Source organism: Leopardus geoffroyi, chromosome B1 (assembly GCF_018350155.1).
Source record: "Leopardus geoffroyi isolate Oge1 chromosome B1, O.geoffroyi_Oge1_pat1.0, whole genome shotgun sequence".
NCBI classification, from domain to species: domain Eukaryota; kingdom Metazoa; phylum Chordata; class Mammalia; order Carnivora; family Felidae; genus Leopardus; species Leopardus geoffroyi.
The window spans coordinates 167,983,671-168,003,515 of record NC_059327.1 but is presented as its reverse complement, the minus strand read 5'-3'; the positions used below and the strand labels follow the sequence as shown (position 1 = coordinate 168,003,515).

At 36.4% G+C, this 19,845-nt stretch overlaps 1 protein-coding gene across 2 annotated transcripts in view; it reads right to left on the bottom strand.

Annotated features, from left to right (window-relative positions):
* Nucleotides 1–18,816, bottom strand: part of GNPDA2 (glucosamine-6-phosphate deaminase 2) — a 30,961-nt gene extending 12,145 nt beyond the window's left edge. Inside the window, exons 1-5 of one of the 2 annotated variants that reach the window (XM_045474194.1) lie at nucleotides 18,641–18,816; nucleotides 15,164–15,325; nucleotides 8,312–8,413; nucleotides 6,656–6,838; nucleotides 647–831 (exon numbers count right to left, since the gene is read on the bottom strand). In XM_045474194.1, coding sequence (XP_045330150.1) covers nucleotides 647–831; nucleotides 6,656–6,838; nucleotides 8,312–8,413; nucleotides 15,164–15,287 — 594 coding nt within the window. In that variant the 5' untranslated portion in view covers nucleotides 15,288–15,325; nucleotides 18,641–18,816. The remainder of the gene's footprint in view (nucleotides 1–646; nucleotides 832–6,655; nucleotides 6,839–8,311; nucleotides 8,414–15,163; nucleotides 15,326–18,640) is intronic. The other variant, XM_045474195.1, reaches the window with a different exon arrangement.
* Nucleotides 18,817–19,845: the final 1,029 nt, after the last annotated feature.

Below are 19,845 nucleotides of genomic sequence, written 5' to 3'. Positions count from 1 at the left end.
TTTGGCTCAGGTCATGATCTTGCAGTTTGTGGGTGCAAGCCCATGTCAGGCTCTGTGTAGACAGTACAGAGGCTGCTTAGGATTCTCTCTCTCAAAATAAATAAATAAACTTTAAAAAACATGATGGTTCTTTAAAAAAAAAAATTAAAAAGGAGGGAAGGTCTGGCCAGAGTTCTTGTCTTTTTAAGTATACCAAATTTAGAACAGATCCAGCCTTAGACGGGTTCTTTTTCTGTTGGAAACTAACTGGCTATCCTCCTACAGTCAAGATGTACTTTACACTGAATTATCCCAAGCCTCCAAAATTATCTACAGCCTAGGGCTATAACTAGCCTCATAGTCCTTTCACCAGATTATTTCACTTAGAAACAGACCATTTGATCAGTATAATTTTAGAAACTCAAACTGTAACGCAAGGAATAGGCACATGAAGCAGTACTCCAAAAGGGATGGTACCTAATTCTTAGTTTACATAAGCTACAAAAACTTAATTTAGTTAAATTTTAAACACTGCAAAGAGACTTACAGAAGCTACTGAAAGCTAGATAACAATTTACATTGTGAATAGGATGTAACCAAAATATCACTTATTTGGTGCTGTATTTCCTCCAAAATCTATAGACATCAAAGAATATTTAATTCTTACTTCTCTTGCATCCATCACTGTCCCCACGCCAACTGTTAGAGCCATAGTTGGCACCTTCGATAAATCTCCATCAAAATATTTAGCATTTGCCAAAATGGTGTCCATCGCTAGAGTCTTTAATCTTGTCCTTGACACTAAACTGGATCCTGGCTCATTGAAAGCGATATGGCCATCTGGACCAATTCCTTTTAAAAGAAGTATACATACACATATACACATAAAGTAAATAAGGTTTCCCAAAGTTCAAGTTGTTTTAAAGAGCAAAGTCATAAACACGCTCACCTTGTTTTATTTGATAGCCGAATATCTAATGCTGCATGAAAATATTTGTTCCTGTATTTGATTCAACAAGTATTTCAATGTTTTCCACATGCTTAGCACTAAGCAAGAATGATTGTAATAGCGGTAAAATTAAGTATTACCTTATATCAGCATAACACTTCACAGTTTATAAAGCATTTTTGCATCTCAACAACACATATTTAAAAATCTTTAAGATAGTCTTATTAGGCCTATCTATTTGCCTCATCTCCCCAACCTGTTTTTGAGCTCAACGCTTTGAGTGCAAGCTTCTCCCACTTGCACTCTCTCAAAAATAAACAAAGAAACTCTGGCATTCAAGGGTAATACATGACTTATTCAAGATAACAATTTAGTAAATACTGAGACAAAACTGAAATCTAAATCTTCTGATGCCTAACACAGTGGTGTTTAATCCTTTAACTTGGCTTGGTTCTAGTCTAGATGGGGCAATTAACTACTGGACCTCCCAGTAGCAGTTTCCTCGCTTACAAAAATGTCTAGAACGGATAATACCGGGCAGTAGTTTGCTTCAGACTTTTTTGATTAGAAATATATTTGACACTGCAATCTAGTAGTACACATGTAAACACATAAACACAAACCAAAGTAATTAAAAACAAGAACGCATGAAACAATACTTACCCCTGCTAGGAGCCATTCTATTTAATTCTATTTCATTAGCAAAACACACAAAAGGGAAATGCTAAATGTGAATGACTATATTGATTTCATGACTTAATAATGGGTGACAACTACAACTTGAAAACACTGCTTTAAACAGACATACTGACAGTTCTAATATTCTAGGATCGCCTCTAAATAATAGATGGAACATGACATTCCTTATTTGAATGAAACTGGAAGTAAATCTTTTTGTAAAATGAAGAATCTCTATAGCATGAATAAATCAAGTTTTACACATGGGTACTCTAATAGATTTCTGACAACCTCAATGAAAAAATAAACTCATACGTTCTGAGTCAAAATATCTGTTACATTTATATTCTTCATATTAACTTTAATGATAGATATGTGTATTTTACCAACTCTTAACCTACAAGTCTAACCAATTTCTCCCAGATTACAACAAAGCAAAAATGACAACAAATAACCTGGTTTTGATGGAAGAAATGAAATCTACGGGAGCAGATATAAGCTACCAAAGCACTACATTCTAGAAATTTTTAATGTGGTGACCTAAAGTCTGACCTACATGTGGTTAATATGTATGGACTTTTTCCATTAGTGTATATCTGCTTGTTAATAAAATTTTTAAATTAAAAATATGAATTTCTCTCTAGATTGGTAAAACTGTTCTGTTTCTCCTCTTAAGTGTACATCGGTGCAAATATTTACATTTTTCTATTTATGTATAAAGAAGAAAGGATAGAACCATGAAAATAAAAGTTCCAGAAAAAATAGAAAGTCCTCAAGGATCAACACCAGTGTTGTCAGTGGTGATGTGGATCATACAAAAGTGTACAGTACGGCTGAAATTATCAGTAGTGTCAATACAGCCCCTTACTAACCAAGAGTAACTATCAGAAATTGATCTTCCTGATGTATTTTAAAAGTGTTCAGATGTTTCATAAAGCTTTACAAAACTTTCTTTAAAATAATCATGAAATGTAACAACCATGGCAAATTCTCGGTATTTAAGTCAACCTAATACATTAGCACCTTTATGAAGTATCTCTAAAACCTCAGGATCTAGATTACATGCCTTTCCTATGTCCCTAAAGTTCTGTGGGGTAGAACGTAAATTTCACTGGAGTAAGGACTCTCTCTATAACCTTACTTACTTAATTACTGTATCCTTACCTCTTAGAACAATACAGGACACATAGGAGGCCCTCAATAAATAATGGCTGAAGAGATGAACAGATGGTTGCTATTCTTTGGTATGCTCAGTATACTTTCTCCCTCCTCCTCCTACACTGCTCTGCTTCCCTCACAATGGAGGGGACCTTAATCTACTCTATATGTCTCTGAGGGAGGATGATTGTGGTCTAGTGATAAATACTTGTCCCCAGCTGAAACAATTAGAATTTCTCTCAGGAAATTCTGAAAATTGAGCAAGGATGCAGAAAAGAAAGAGCTGAGGTATTTGATGATAGCACTGCAGGAGAGGGTCCACGAGTTCCTACTTTGGAGATCTCAGGCTCCTTCATTCTTGTTCTTCCAAAGACTTGGCTGTTTCAACCTGTCTCCAAATTCTGTGAGTTAGCCTAGAATCATTCCAATTAATTCACTTTTGGTCCCAAAATAAGTCACAGTTACTTTCAAACCAAAGAATCTAATCATGTAACCAAAGAAGAAGGTTAAAGTTTTCCCCACTGTCTTATTTTTATTTTTTTAAAAACAGTACCTTAAAATAATTTTAAAGTTAGTGATACCTTTAGTTTATTTATAAAATTTCATATTTGTATATTTTATTGCTGGGGGTAGGTAAGGGATTGCACGACACACTTTGCTCTTTCTCTTAACAAATCTGTCGTCACAGAAAGAATGAGAACTTCAGAGATTATACATTTTCCTTTTTTCCTTTCTACTGAGGAAAGGGAATTCCTATTCTATTTACCAGGAGTAAGAAATGATGTGTTGATAGTCTTAAGCTCTTCTTATCCTACTAGTTCAGATTCAGGTGTAAGGAATAGGAAAACCCATTTTGGCCTCAAGCCCAACCTGAAATCTCTAATCCAACTTTACCTTTATTAAGGCTGTTATTTTGATCCCATTTGGCTCAGTTCTTAGTGTTTTTATTAACCAACAAACCCTGGAACAAAAGAAGGGTAAGTGATAAGACCCAGATACCAAGCCTCATCTTGAAAATCCAATAACAAACCTAGATCAACAAAAGCAAAGAATCAAATGAGATTCTTTCATGAGTATACATCCAATAATAGAGTATCCCCAATAGGAAAGTTCAAAGAAAATGCAATAAGCTAACCCTCCTCCCTGTATACACAGAGTAATTACATCCTTTGAATGGACCATGACATGACTACAGTGAAGATGTTAATGTAAGAGGAAGGAAATCATCTTTATATATATATATATATATATATGGCAGGGGAGAATGACTACAGGAAGCTTAAGAACAAAAATTGGTTAGAAAACAGGTTCTTTCTAGAAGTAAGAGTCAGTCATAAACATAAATAACTATAATTTATACTCTATCTGTTCCAAATGGAAAACTAAGGTGACTTATAGTAAGGTAATATACCAAAATCTAAAAAGAAATGAGAAATGACTTAAAGCTTTGGGGAAAGAAGAAAGTCCTACTAGAAATCTTTGATACGAGCACCTGGGTGGCTCAGTCGGTTAAGCATCCGCTCCTGGTTTCAGCTGAGGTCATGATCTCATGGGCCGTGGGATCAAGCCCCACGTCGGACGCTGAGCTGACAGCACAGAGCCTGCCTGGGATTCTCTCTCCCTCTCTCTCTGCCCCTCCCCCACTCTCTCTCTCTCTCTCTCAAAATAAATAAATAAACCTAAAAAAATAAAAATCTTTGACAAGGGACATTCAACCTTACACATCACTTTAAGTTATAAATGCTTTCTGAGAAGCGGACAGAAAAAGAAAATGGAGTTTAGTTCTTATGTTCTCCCCCCAACCCCAGTAAATTCTATTTCCTAGCATTGAATCCCCAAGGGATTTGTCACATGGATCCTTATGTAAGGCAAATAAATTAACAGGAAAAAAGATATTCAAATGAAAAAGTAAACAAGATATTTTTCATTAAGCCATGTTTAATAATGAACCTCTAATAACTACCATGCCTTTTTGTATGACGGTAAATGAGTGCAAATATGTCTTGATATAACTAAAATATAGACACATTACGTATAATTATATTACAGTAATTAGGTATATATTATAGTAATTCTACTTGATTTTGGTATGTAGTTTAGAAAATATGAAGAATGCATGGGTAATGCATTCCTTCAACATTCCCCAATACAAACTGCCTTAGTCTTGATACTGACAAGTACAAATGGTAATTATCTCAGAATTAAGCCATATGGACAAAACTGGAATGCAAATGCTTTCCAGGAATACTGAAATATTAGCAAATTTTATTAAAACATAGATAACTTTCAATTTTGAAAAGCAAAACAGCCTAGCTTGGATTCTTGCTCAGAGAACAACCATCCCATCTATAAAAGAAAGTAAATGATACCAGCTCTGCTATGTGGAGATAAAAATTTCCTCAAAGAGAAAATTTCAATCTCACTCAATACACTTAGAAGTAACCCAGTAAAAAAGCAGGAAATTCAAAAAACTACAGAACAATTATTTCAGCATCTACAGTTCAGAAAGAGAAGACTGATGTACCAACCACTATGCAAGACGTTTTGCATGTTATAACATAGTTAGTTCTCACAAGTTTTGGAATGGTTAATATTAATTCCTGTTTTACAAATGACTTAATTATACTGAACTTCAATAAATTTCTCAAAGTCATATAGATAATAAGTGGCCAAAACAGAATGCAAATTTATGCCTGACTGTAATACCCAAATTTTCCCCAAGGGCAATCAACCACCTCAACCATACTTGGCCACCTCAACAATAAATTAACATCAATGTACAGCTCTACTAAAGATCTAATTCATGTACTTTTAAGCAATCTTCTAGTAAATTAAATATAAGACATATCCAGAGAACTTAATGTTAGCTTAGAGCTTTGGCATGTTTAATTGCATAATAAAAACTCTGGCAAAAATCAATTTTAGCTCCAGTTTAGTTGATGTTATTCTTATGGTAATTAATTAGCTGTCCCAGAGGCTTCATAATAATTACAGAAAACCATGTTGTCATTACAAAGAAAGACACTTCTGGAGCACCTTGGTGGCTCAGTTGGCTGAGCGTCCAACACTTGATATTGGCTTGGCTCAGGTCATTATCTTGCAGTCATGAGATCCAGGCCCACATCAGGCTCCACCACTTGGAATTCTTGCTCACCCTCTCTCTGCCCCTCTCCCTTCCCTACTCGCATGCACGCGAGTGGGCACACTTTCTCTCTCTCAAAATAAATAAACATTAAAGAAAAAACATTCCTCCTATTTTCAATGGTACGTCATGCACACACATGTGCACGCATGCACATGTGTATATATTATATATGTATGTTTGTGTGTATATATATGTATATACACATATATGTATACATACATATATATATATTTTAAGTGGAGTTTAGCCAATTAAACATTTATTTATTTGGAGTTTATAAAGATAATTATACAGCTTAGTTCATATTAACTAAAAGGTGATGATAAAGTCTTATATCATTCTTAACTGACTTTTTAAGTGAGATGAAGCCATTTAAGTGATCAGTACAGAAATGCTAAAATCTATCTGTTCCACATGCAAACTTTTAGAGACTCAACCCTGTAATTTGGTAAGAAAGCTGGGCTGGAATTGTAAAGAAATTGTAAAAGGTAAGAATAGTATTTAGTTAAAGAAACAGCATGCATTTTGTAAGATGTGATTAATTGTGAATTCTAAACAGATAATAGAAAAGTTTAGCAGGCATTGGGACTTATTTCTCAAGACATAATTTAAACAATTCTAACTTAGAACCTTAAGATTACTGTTGATGAAAATAAAAAATAAAAATCAGTACGGATATTATAGACAGTTACAGGTGTTCCCCGCATCACACAAAGGTAAGAGTAATGACAAAATGTTTTACATACCTCCAACAAAAAGGTCAATTCCTCCAGCTTCTTTTATTTTTTTTTCAAAAGCATCACATTCTGCTTGTAAATCTGCAGCATTCCCATCAAGGATATGAGCATTATTAGGATCTATATCAATATGCTTAAAAAAGTTATTCCACATATAAGAATGGTAGCTTTCAGGATGATTTCTGGGAAGTCCTAAATTAAAAGTTAATATATAAAAATGTAAGTATTTCTAGGAATAAATCCAAAGTTTGCTTTTCTGATTAAGCCACAGATGCTATTTAAAATATATAACTTTTCTACAACCATATTCAATTTAAAGGCATTTTTATGTGGAATATATGCTCATTATATTCCAGACATTGTATTAACCACCTTACATGTATGTATCAGTTCAAATAATTTGTACAACATCTATGGAAATACTGTTATCATTCCTATTTTATAGATGAACATCAAAAGCACAGAAAAATTAAGTAAACTTTCCCAAGGCCACACAGCTCACAGAGAGGCTGGAATTCAAACACAGAAGTCTAGTTCACATGCATTTAATCACCGTACTTCACTTCTCAAACACAGAAAATTTTACCAATGGAACTGATTTGTGTTAAGATCCACAGAAATTAATCTGCCATACCTCTGAAATGTTGGTCTATGTTTCTAATCTATTCTTCCTGCATGCATGCAAAGTATACTGAATCCTAATAGTTCTTTGACTATCACTTGGGCTACCATTAAAAATGTATTCTTGTGTTCCCTGTTAAGTTAACAATGAATCATAAAATCTTCACAGCCATGAATATAAATACACTTATATCTGAAAAATCTTTATTTTACTAATTACTTACATACATGGTACTCAATCCATCTCCACAAAACCAGTTTTAACTCTGCCTTAAGGAAAAAACAAAGAGGGGCGGGGGGAGGCAACCCTAGGTGGCTCAGTGGGTTAAGCATCCGACTTCAGCTCAGGTCATGATCTCATGGTTCATGAGTTTCTCATGAGTTTCAGAGATCCCCTGCACTGGGATCTCTGCTGTCAGCACGGAGTCCGCTTTGGATCCTCTGTCCCCCTCTCTCTGCACCTCCCCTGCTTGTACTCTCTCTCATAAATAAATAATAAAATATGAAAAAGAAAAAAAAAAGAGTAAGAACTGTGAAGGGACTGGCTCAAAGCTGCATGGCTGATGAGTGGCAGAGCCCAAGATGAATACAGATCTTCTGATTGCTAGTCCCATATTCCTTCTGCTATATCATGCTGGCATCACAAAAATACAGATTTTTTAAATGTTTTTATTTATTTTTGAGAGAGAGACTGACTGAGCGCAAGCAAGGGAGGGGCCAAGAGAGAGGGAGACATAGAATCAGAAGCAGGTTCCAGGCTCTGAGCTGTCAGCACAGAGCCTGACTTCAGGCTCATACTCACGAACCGTGAGATCATGACCCGAGCCAAAGCTGGATGCTTAACCGAATGGGCCACCCAGGAGCCTCCTCCAAAAATACAGATGTTTTTAATATAAACCCCCAACCTCACCAAAAGGCAGTATGTTATCTTCTAGAAATAGTCATATTACATTCAAAACATAAATTCAAATAATGTATTAATTCTCAAACTATATTCTTTTTATTTAACATATTCAAATAATATATTCAAACAACACAGCTTACCTACATATTCATCCATGTTAAAGGTCTTCACATATTTAAAAGAAAGGTCTCCATTCTTGTGATATTCTATTAGTTTTTTATAACATCCTAATGGTGTACTGCCTAAAACAGAAAAAGATTCCATTTTCTAACTTAACATGAAAAATATATTTTTAAAATATTTATATTAACTTTATTCTGTTAATGATATTCTCTATTTCTAATTTACTAGGGAGACCATTATTCATTTAAATACATATTCAATTAACAAATATTTTTTGAATTATACACACATTTGCAAAGTACCTTAAGGCTTAGTAAAGTAGAATTTGCTAAAGAAAACTAGAAATCTGTCAAAAGAAATTATAGTTTGGAAAATGATTCTAGAGTTGTTGAATATTTGGAAATAATGGATACTCCAAGATTAGAAACTTCTAGGAAGCATATGTGAATTAAAAGAAAAATAAACACCCCACCTTTTGAGAAAAAGCTTTTTTAGAGAAGGATTTGTAGCATGAATGATATACAAATAGGTCAAGTTGACCATTTAATGAAATCAAAAGGGAAACCAGAGCTAAATTTAAGTATTGCCTCCACTTTCAAAATAGACTCAGAACTTGGCAAGGACTCATTGAGGAACCTTAGCCTTTATGATTTTAACTGGAGGTTCTGTGTCTTATTTTGTGTTATCTTCAGCATGTATTAGCTAAAATGTATAAAGTAAAATGACTTCTGGGAAATGGGATCGTGGCTTTGGATACTTCATCTGAGTCTTGATTTTATTGTTTTATAAATGTGATTCTTTTACAGGTTTTATAAAATTGAAATCAGTTTGATAGTGCTACATGACATGGACAATAAAGAAAAATAAATTAAGCCACTTGAAGACAGCCTCTGTTTTTAAAATTGCTGTATTTTTTCATTTTAATTACAAATTGGAAGGGTAGATTGACTGCATCCTTAACAAGTGACCTGGCCCTCCCAATCCTAGCTGGAGTATTGATTAATTCCTAATCTATTCATCATCATAAAACAAATTATACAAAAAACAAAACAAAACAAAAGCCAGCATGCACACAAAATTTCTGCTAAAGTGGCAGACAGAATATGACAGAAGTAATCAGTCTTCAACAAAAAAAAATACAAAGCGAATTATAGAGTAGTAAAAAGACTGCCTTTCACTTGAGATGAAAGAATAATACAAGTGGCTGCCAATAATACATCATATAGGTTCAGAGAACAGAAGTCTAAAAGAATTTCTTAAAACTAAAGAAAACATACTGTTTTCAACTCTAATTAATAATTTAATGGTCAAATTTTATAATTCCATCTCTAAGAACTATGGCCCTCTAATATAAAACTTCTCTAACGGATGGATAAATTGCTTTTTTTTTCTTCCTTTCTAGAAGCATAAACAAATCTGTGTTTGTTTCGGTGTCAGGAGAATAATTATAGGATTCCTTCCTTAATTTAAGAATATATGAATAAAAAAAGTAAGAAGTTGGGGCACCTGGATGGCTCAGTCGGTTGAGTGTCCGACTTCTGTTTAGGTCATGATCTCAGGGTTTTCCATTTGAGCCCCACGTGGGGCTCTGTGCTGACAGCTCAGAGCCTGGAGCCTGCTTCGGATTCTGTGTCTCCCTCTCTCTCTCTGTCCCTCTCTCACTCAACTCTTCCTCTCTCTCAAAAATAAACATTAAAAAATTTTTTAATAAAAAAAAAAAAAAAGAGGAGTGCCTGGGTGGCTCAGTCAGTTAAGCCTCCGACTTCGGCTCAGGTCATGATCTCGTTGTGGTTTGTGAGTTGGAGTACGGTGTTGGGCTCTGTGCTGAGAGCTCAGAGCCTGGAACCTGCTTCAGATTCTGTGTCTCCCTCTCTCTCTGCTCCTCCCCTGCTCACTCTCTGTCTCTGTCTCTCAATAATAAATAAACGTTAAAAAAAACTAAAAAAAAAAGTCACAATGGTGATGACAAAAAAATAACACGTTCACTTTCTAGTTTTTAATCAAAGTGGCTGAAGAAAAAAATAATGAAATATATGGTACATAGTGAACTGGTTAAAGAAACTTCATTTTAGTGTCCACTTTGCAAAATTTACTAACATAATTATTATCAAGTGTTTACTATGATTCAGATAAAACAAAGATTAAAACTGTTTCTATCCTAAAAAAAACTCACAAGATAAGATTAGGCAAATACAAATAACCATAACAAATAAAAATGTTGTAAATAACCTATAAGAAGTTTGCTGAACTGTTGTAAATCAAAGAAGAAAAGATTACAGTTTTGTTTGTTAGAGGAAGGATTAAACAAGATGACATTTCATCAGTCTTGAAGAAGGGGTAGAATTCCAATAGTCAAAGATAGGGTTGAGTTGTAATTGAGAACAGAAAAAAGAGGGAGGAGGTTGAGAGATAACATTTGTATGCTTACCTTATGATAGCTATACTAGTATTTTTTTTTTAATTTTCTTGTAGTGTTTATTCATTTTTTGAGAGAGGGGCACAGAGCATAAGTGGGAGAAGGGCAGAGAGAGAGAAAGATACAGAATCTGAAGCAAGCTCCAGGTTCTGAGCTGTCAGCAAAGAGCCTGACGTGGGGCTCAAACTCACTAACCATGAGATCATGACTTGAGCCTAAGTTGAACGTTTAACTAAGCCACCCAAACACCCCTTAGCTATACTGGTATTTTTACACATCAGCTCATGTAAATCACACAACCTTGGGAAATTGGCATGATCTTTCCCATTTTGAGGACTGAAGAATTGGGTCAAAAAGATTAAGGAATTTGCCAAATATCACACGGAAGTGAAGCCAGAGGTTCAAGAGATTCTGTCTGGTTCCAAGGCTCACATTTTTCATTACTTAATATACTAGCAACATGAGTGAAAGTAAAGCCAGCAAGTTCAGGTCTATTCTTTGAACTATAAGCAGTCTAATTATCCTATCATGATTCAGAGTAAGAGAATCAGGGAATAAGTTTGAGAGGCAGGAAGCATGCAGGCCCTTACATGTGAAGCTTGTTAAGATCACATCAATAAATACCAAGTTGATATTCCCCAGAAACTGTGCTTTGTGGAGGGAGAATTACAATACAGCATGCTGTCTGCAATTACAGAAATGTATACTCAGGGGCGCCCGGGGGGCTCAGCTGGTCAAGCGTCTGACTTCAGCTCGGGTCACGATCTCATGATTTGTGAGTTTGAGCCCTGCATCAGTGTCTATTCTAACAATGCAGAGCCTGCTTTGGATTCTCTCTCTCCAGTCTTTCTCTGCCCCTACCCCACTCATACCCTCTCTTTCAAAAAAAAAAAAAAAAGAAAAGAAAAAAAGAAATGTATATTCAAACTTCAAAAGCAAGGAGGAGAAGAGAGCATGATTAACATTGACAATGGTCAATGAAGGAGGAAAGTGAAAAACATCCACAAAGGTTTTCCAAAATACTCCTTGGCAAGTGCACTACTAGGCAGTTAGACTATCTAAAACTAAAGCAAAAGTTGTAGATCTAAACACAAAAAAGCATGTTTAGGACTGCTTGCATTTATGACTTTGAAGATTTCCTGCCCCCAAGCTAAAATTACTGTTTAGTTATACATCGTATTTAAAACAGAATAATCAAAGCAACTAGCCTGAGTGTAGCCCTGGTTTGCAGTAAGCAAACAGATACAGAGGCCATATTCAACCACTGGGGCTCATGTATCAAAAAAGTGGGTGCTGGGGCGCCTGGGTGGCGCAGTCGGTTAAGCGTCCGACTTCAACCAGGTCACGATCTCGCGGTCCGTGAGTTCGAGCCCCGCGTCAGGCTCTGGGCTGACGGCTCAGAGCCTGGAGCCTGTTTCCGATTCTGTGTCTCCCTCTCTCTCTGCCCCTCCCCCGGTCATGCTCTGTCTCTCTCTGTCCCAAAAATAAATAAACATTGAAAAAAAAAAAAAATTAAAAAAAAAAAATGTGGGTGCTGAGGGGGCCAGTCTGGTGTGTACAATTTTTACAAACCCTCCTTTGCCTGGACCAAAGACAAAAAGCAAAATAACAAATGAATGAGCTAAACAATACCTTTCATGAAAATTATACAAATGGAAAAAATTATGATTGTAGCTTTTATGTAGTTAGCACATAAGGGGGAAGGAGCAGAAGGAAAAAAATACTGTTTTAAATAAGACACACTTATGGGAACCTTACATTCACATAGTATTAAAGTACACAAAGGAGTGGAACGAGCACCACCTTATCTGTGCCTCAAACAGCATTATCAGCTATTAATAGCCTCATCTTTCTTAAAGGTAAGGAAACCAAAGATCAGGGGTGAGGAATATATGCCTTGCAGTCACCAAGAAAGTAGCAGCTCTGATTCCAGGTCCAATACCCTTTGCTGTGGAAGTCAACAATATCAAATTAAGTGAGGTCATGAGATCAATAACACTACTTGGTTAATTTTTAAGAAAAACCTTAATAGTGAACTAAATACAATAAAACATGAAATTAATACTTAATGTTTATTGTCATGAAAACACATATCAGTCTTCAATTTTTCACTCTTAATACTTCTATAATAAAAAGAAAATACACACAGAAATAGTAAAGGGCTAATAAGATAGTAAGAGTATATGAAGCAGAGAAGATGAAATGAAGAGACAATAGTACATACTTTTGGTACCGCTTAATGATTATTGAAAAGACTAATTCTACTAATTACATGAATAGGAAAAGCAATATCCCTCAAAAACCATACAATACCTAGGAATAAACCTAACCAAAGTGGTAAAAGATCTGTACATTGAAAACTATAGAAAGCTTATAAAAGAAACTGAAAAGGACACAAAGAAATGGAAAAACATTCCATGCTCCTGGATCACAAGAATATTGTTAAAATGTCAAAACTACCCAAAGCAATCTACACATTCAATGCAATCCCTATCAAAGTAAAAACAGCATTCTTCACAGAGCTACAACAAACAATCCTAAAATTTGTATGGAACTACAAAAGACCCTGAATAGCCAAAGTAATTTTGAAAAAGAAAACCAAAGCAGGAAGCATCACAATCCCAGACTTTAACCTGTATTACAAAGCTGTAATCATTAAGACAGTATGGTGCTGGCACAAACACAGACACAGATAAATGGAATAGAATAGAGAGACCAGAAATGGACCCACAAATATACGGCCAACTAATTTTTGACAAAGCAGGAAAGAGTATCCAATGGAAAAAAACAATCTCTTTAGCAAAAGGTGCTGGGAGAACTAGACAGCGACATGCAGAAGAATGAAGCTGGACCACTTTCTTACACCATACACAAAAATAAATCAAAATGGATGATAGACCTGTGAGACAGGAAACCATCAAACTCCTAGAGGAGAAAACAGGCAAAAACCTCATTCAACATCGGCCACAGCAACTTCTTACTAGACATGTCTCCAGACACAAGGGGAATACAAGAAAAAATGAACTATTGGGACCTCATTAAGACAAAAAGCTTCTGCACAACAAAGGAAACAATCAGCAAAACCAAAAGGCAACTGACAGAGAGGGAGAAGACATTTGCAAATGACATATCGCATAATGGATTAGTATCCAAAATCTATAAAGAACTTACCAAACTCAACACCCAAAAAAACAAATAATCCAGTCAAGAAATGGGCAGAAGACATGAGTTGACACTTTGCTAAAGACATCCAGATGGCAAACAGACACATGAAAAGATGCTCAACATTACTTATCATCAGGGAAATACAAATCAAAACCACAGTGAGAAATCATTTCATACCTGTCAGAATGTCTAAAATTAACAACGCAGGAAACAACAGATGTTGGCAAGGAAGTGCAGAAAGGGGAACCCTCTCGCACTGTTGTTGGTGGGAACGCAAACTGGTGCAACCACAGTGGAAAATAGTGTAGAGGTTCCTTAAAAAATTAAAACTAGAACTACCCTAAGACCCAGCAATTGCACTACTAGGAATTTATCCAAAGGATACAAAAATGCTGACTTGAAGGGGCATATACTCCTCCATGTTTATAGCGGTGCTATCAACTACAGCCAAATTATGGAAAGAGCCCAAATATCCATCAACTGATGAATGGATACACTGATGGACAAATATCCATCAACTGATGAATGGATACACTGATGGACAAATATCCATCAACTGATGAATGGAATACTACTTGGCGATGAAAACAAATGAAATCTTGCCACATGCAACAGTGTGAATGGGTCAGGAGGGTATTATGCTAAATGAAATAAGTCAGTCAGAGAAAGACTAATATGTTTTCACTCATATGTGAAATTTGAGAAACTTCAGAGATGAACATAGGGGAACGGAAGGGAAAATAAGATAAAAACAGAGAGGGAAGCAAACCATAAGAGACCCTTGAAAACAGAGAACAAACTGAGGGTTGATGGGTAACGGGCATTAAGGAGGACACTCTTCACGATGAGTACTGGGTGTCATATTTAAGAGATCAATCACTACCTGAAGCCAAGACTACATGTATGTACGTATGTTAACTAACTTGAGAATTAAAAAAAAAAAAAAAAAATCCCTAAAAACAAAAGACTACTAGAAAAAGGTACAAAAAATACTATGACCATCACTTAAGTTAGGATATTTCCTTTTGCATTTTGGAGATGCAAGTGATGTATAATTTTAATACAAGAAATTTCCTTTTGCATTTTAGAGTGGTAAGTGATATACAATTTTCATACAAGAAACAATAATGAAACACAGATACTAGATAGATATACACATTTCTGGCTGTATACACTAACATGTTCAATCAGTGATATGGCAAGAAATAAAGGGGAAACATATTTTACTAAAGGAAACCCTTCAATCCCATGACCTTCAGTATCTAAAATGGAAAAAATGGTGTATTACCTGTTGGTAAACCCAGTGTAAAATATCTGTCCTGTCCAGGTTTGAACTGAATGATGCGATTACAGATGTATTTGGCTGCCCATTCACTAGCCAAGTCATAGTTATCAAGAATTACGAGCCTCATTATGGTGATGAACAGTTTCCAGGACAAGTAGTTCTAACCTGAGAAAATTCCATTGTAGAACACTTTAAGTAATTTGCAGATATTCAAACAGAAATGTAATATACTAATGACTTTAAGAACATTACTTAAGAAAGACATGCATATATATATATATATAAATACAATATGTACTTTTAAAATAGCAATAATAGCTGCTCTCTTTTGAACAGACATTGGTTCTGGGCAGTGGGCTAGGTAATTTAAATGCATACAACAATCTTCTAAAGTAAATATTTACAACACCCAGTTTTAGATGAGAAGAAGGGCTCACACAATTTAACTGAGGTCACATAGATACTAAATGACAAAGAATTCATATCAAGGCAAATTTAAGTCTTTGTAAGATAGCATAGCACACTGTCCTGACAGATATTATATAAAGCAACATGAAACAAACCTAAAGGCAAACAAAGCAGTTCTCGTTTTTTAAAGGCAAGTTAATGTTAATAATGATTACTCAGCAACCTTTAGGTTACTTACTAAAATCCAGAACTTTCTCTGTAAATACCATAATAACCAAACCTCTCTGTGTTAAATGTTTTTATAAAAATTATGCCTGCACTTCTTAAAAATTTCTTTCAATATAGAAAGGTACAAGAGGAAGAAAAAAATCAACCCAAATCCTAACTCAGAAATAAAAAACTATTATTATTACGTATATAACATTCCAGATGTCTATTTAATGCACACATATAAATAGAATGTATAGAGGGGTGCCTGGGTGGCGCAGTCGGTTAAGCGTCCGACTTCAGCCAGGTCACGATCTCGCGGTCCGGGAGTTCGAGCCCCGCGTCAGGCTCTGGGCTGATGGCTCAGAGCCTGGAGCCTGTTTCCGATTCTGTGTCTCCCTCTCTCTCTGCCCCTCCCCCGTTCATGCTCTGTCTCTCTCTGTCCCAAAAATAAATAAACATTGAAAAAAAAATTAAAAAAAAAAAGAATGTATAGAAATAATTTTTAATGAGATCATAATAGACATGCCATTTTTAATAAAAAGCATAACATTTCATTCTTTCTGAATTTAAACAAAAGAAAAAGTGAACTAAAACTGCTGATCTCTGAAGAAAAAAGAAATTCTTCATAAAAAGCAATTTTAGTTCCTTAAAAACAAAAAAGCAATTTTAGTTCCTTAGAGAGTACTCTAAGGTTAAGAAAAAATACTGCACAAATATTAAAGATCAGAGTCATTTAAAAACTATGATTCCACTTCAGACAATGTAGACTGACCTACTACCATGAGAGATATGAAAATTGTACTCTTACACTTCCTCACAACCCCTGATTTCTGTAAAATGTATTATTTTTACATTGACAAGATTTGTAATATTTACACTGCGTTCTATAACCATATTTTCCAGAATTTAATTCTTCGTTTCATATTTAAATGGATCTGTCACCCACACCAATCCTTTTACAAATGGCTTCAGCAATCCTGAGTTCCCATACACTTTCCATACGATAATAAATCAAATTCCTGAAATTAATGGGAATAGTAGGTGAATATACAATATACAATTCATATGAATATACAACTCATATACAGTGAATATATGAAATCTGAATGAAATTCTTAAGAACAAAATGATTCAGAATTCTGGAATAGTAACAAGAAATTATGATCACTATGGTATAGAATTCTGGCACAGTAACAAGAGACAAATAGCATTTACAGACAATAATGTACATAGTAAGTCATAAATTCACTTCAACAAATGGACTCTGCCTGTATTTAAATTCATTAATGATCTAATGCTAGAAACAATTTCAAAGTTACACCAAGAATCAGAAATATTTTCTGGCCATAAAGAGGTATACTTACTTCTAACAAGTATGACCATCAAGAGATACACTTACTTCTAATAATATTCAGCATACTCATTATTCATAAAAAGGAAAAAAAAAACTGTAAGGTACGGAGGGAGGGCATTAGAGCTTTCCAAGTGTTTTCTGTCTTCTGGGAATACGATCTCTTTTTCTCAGTTCAACATACTTGTGAGGGCCTATTAAACGCCAACCACCAAGTTCTGTAGTCACAAAAATGATTAAGATATGGGCCCTATTATTAAAGGGCTTAGGATCACTGAATAGTCTCTGAGATAGAAATTATCATCCTCTTTTCTCAGATACAGAAAACTGCAACTCAGAAATTTATTGCTTAAGTTATAAAGCTATTAATGGTAGAGGGTCTTTCTGATGGAAAGATCCATGCTCCAGATGTGCTATGTAAGAATCACTTAGGATGCTCCTTAAAGATCTAGCTTTCCCAGGCTCCTCTCCCTGGACACAGTGTTTCAACAGATGTGAAATGAGACCAAGGGAATCTGCACTTTTAGAAATCTCACAGGTTGATTATTAAAATCAGGCTAAATTTCAAAAAAAAAAAAAAAAAAAAAAAACACCACAGGAATCGAGCTCATTAAAAGAAGTTCTTAAGTCTCTTAGATCGGGTACAGGCAAGTTTTGTTTGTTTTAAACTCCTCAGACAGCTCCGAGTTCATTACAAAAGTCTCAAATAAAACCTCCCAAGCAGAGGAAATCAGAATGTTTTTGCCACATTAATGCAGATTAAAAAATGTGTTTTTGTCAGTTTTTGACAATCCTCATCAATCCAAACTGCTGTGGCTCTGGGCAATTCTCCGACATCAAATCCAGATAACACGCAAAAAATGACAAGGCACCCCCCTCCATTCCCTCATTTTCCTCTGGTGCTGATTCATTCTGAATGTGCATTAACTTGGAGACTGGGCAGCTGAATACAAATCTCAGAACTTCAGAGCTGGATGGTAACTTCCACACGACTTAGGCTGCACAGTTAGTCTAGAATCTACACTAGCATCTAAATTTACAAAATCCCTGCTCTGTGCTTGTTTCCTACAACCTGACCTGAAAAGGTCGCTGAAGTGCAGGACGCGGAAGCCGCATCCCTGATGGGGGAGAAGCAGCAGAGAAGGCTGAGGTCCCTGCCCGGAAGGCCAGGGCTGCAAACCCACCTCAACTGCATGGCTGCTGGGCCCTATCTGTCCGCAAACTATAAGGAATACAAATGAGGATGGCTGTTACTGATTTTTAACAAGTGTCAGGAGCAAGCCGCCAGAGAAACAAAGATAGGAAGCCCCTCCCGGAGGCCCAATTTCGGAGAGCACCAACAGCCTCAGCCCACCCTCCGCCCCGCCTCAACGCTCCCGGGACCCCAATCAGCCGGGCCGCGCGTCCCCGTCTCGGCACAAATCCCACTCGGGGGAGCAACGACCGACCCGGTCCACCCCCCCCCCCCGCCCCGACTCCCCTGCTTGCCCCCCCCCCCCACCCCGACTCACCTGTCTGCCCACCCACCCGCACTTCCGACGTTGGAACAGCGGAAACAACCAACACCCAGCAACCCTGAGCGACCCCAGCCGGCTAGAGTAGCGCGAAGCCCAAAGACCCGGATGTAACCCAAGGCGCTGAAGGAACGGCAGCGCAGCTTGAGGGTGCTGCGCATGCGCGTGCCTCTAGTTCTCTAGGGATGAGCTGTGCTGAGGTCCTGACGAATTCCGTGAGGCAGCAGCCCCATCCTACTTGGGACTCTCCGGTTCCTGGGCCATCACCTTGCCGCTATTCTTTTTGTCAACTCTCAGAGGTTGAATTGAGGTAGATTCTTTGGGTTTATGAAACTTAGTATGTAGGGCTGCAGTGCTCATACATAAGCATTACTTAAGTTGTCGCTTATAATGGCAATATGAATTCATCTCTAAGCTATTGAATGTTTACTGTGCACGCACAGCTAAGAGCCTTTTATCAATAAGCTCATCAAAGTTAAGTTTGTTACATGTTGCAGAAAAGCGAAGCGCATACCTTGGGAAGCCTTGGAGTGGCTCAATAGGAATAAGCTGTAGGACACTGTAGGGCAGAATTCTTCCTCTACCCTTCACAGTCTTTCAGCTAGCTGGCTTAAGAATTCAATTTTTGTGACAAAGAATAACAGGAGGAAAAATAAAAGTTTTATTACCCATGCACAGAAATTGGGACCCAAAGAAATGACCAAGTCAGGCAGTTTTTATACATTTTAGACAAACACAATAAAATTGTCAGGAATTTACAGAATAAGGAAAACAGGTGTTTGGGAGCTTACTAAGGGGCTGAGGTAGTAGATTGGTCAAAATGTAACAAGGATTATTTCTGCAGCTTTCTCTACTTTAAAGTCCCTATCTTTGGGGATAAAGGTGTCTTTTTATTTCTTAGTACAGGGAGGAGTATGGCAGAGTGGTTTCCTGCTTTGGGGGTGATACACGAGGGTCTCAGTATCCTTGCACTAGATTTTTCCCCAAGTAGCTTCAATTCAAAATATTTAATATACCATTGTGGTACATTTCCAGGCGGCTTGTCCTGGGCTCCCACAAGACTGTAATAGGATATGGACTTGTGCTGAATCATTCTAAGAGGGGTAGAGGAAGTGGAATCAGCTATGAACTGGGTATCATAGATCTTTGTTCAGGATGGGGAATAATGGAAGCACGGATAGGGAAGTTGTTGTTAAGACAGC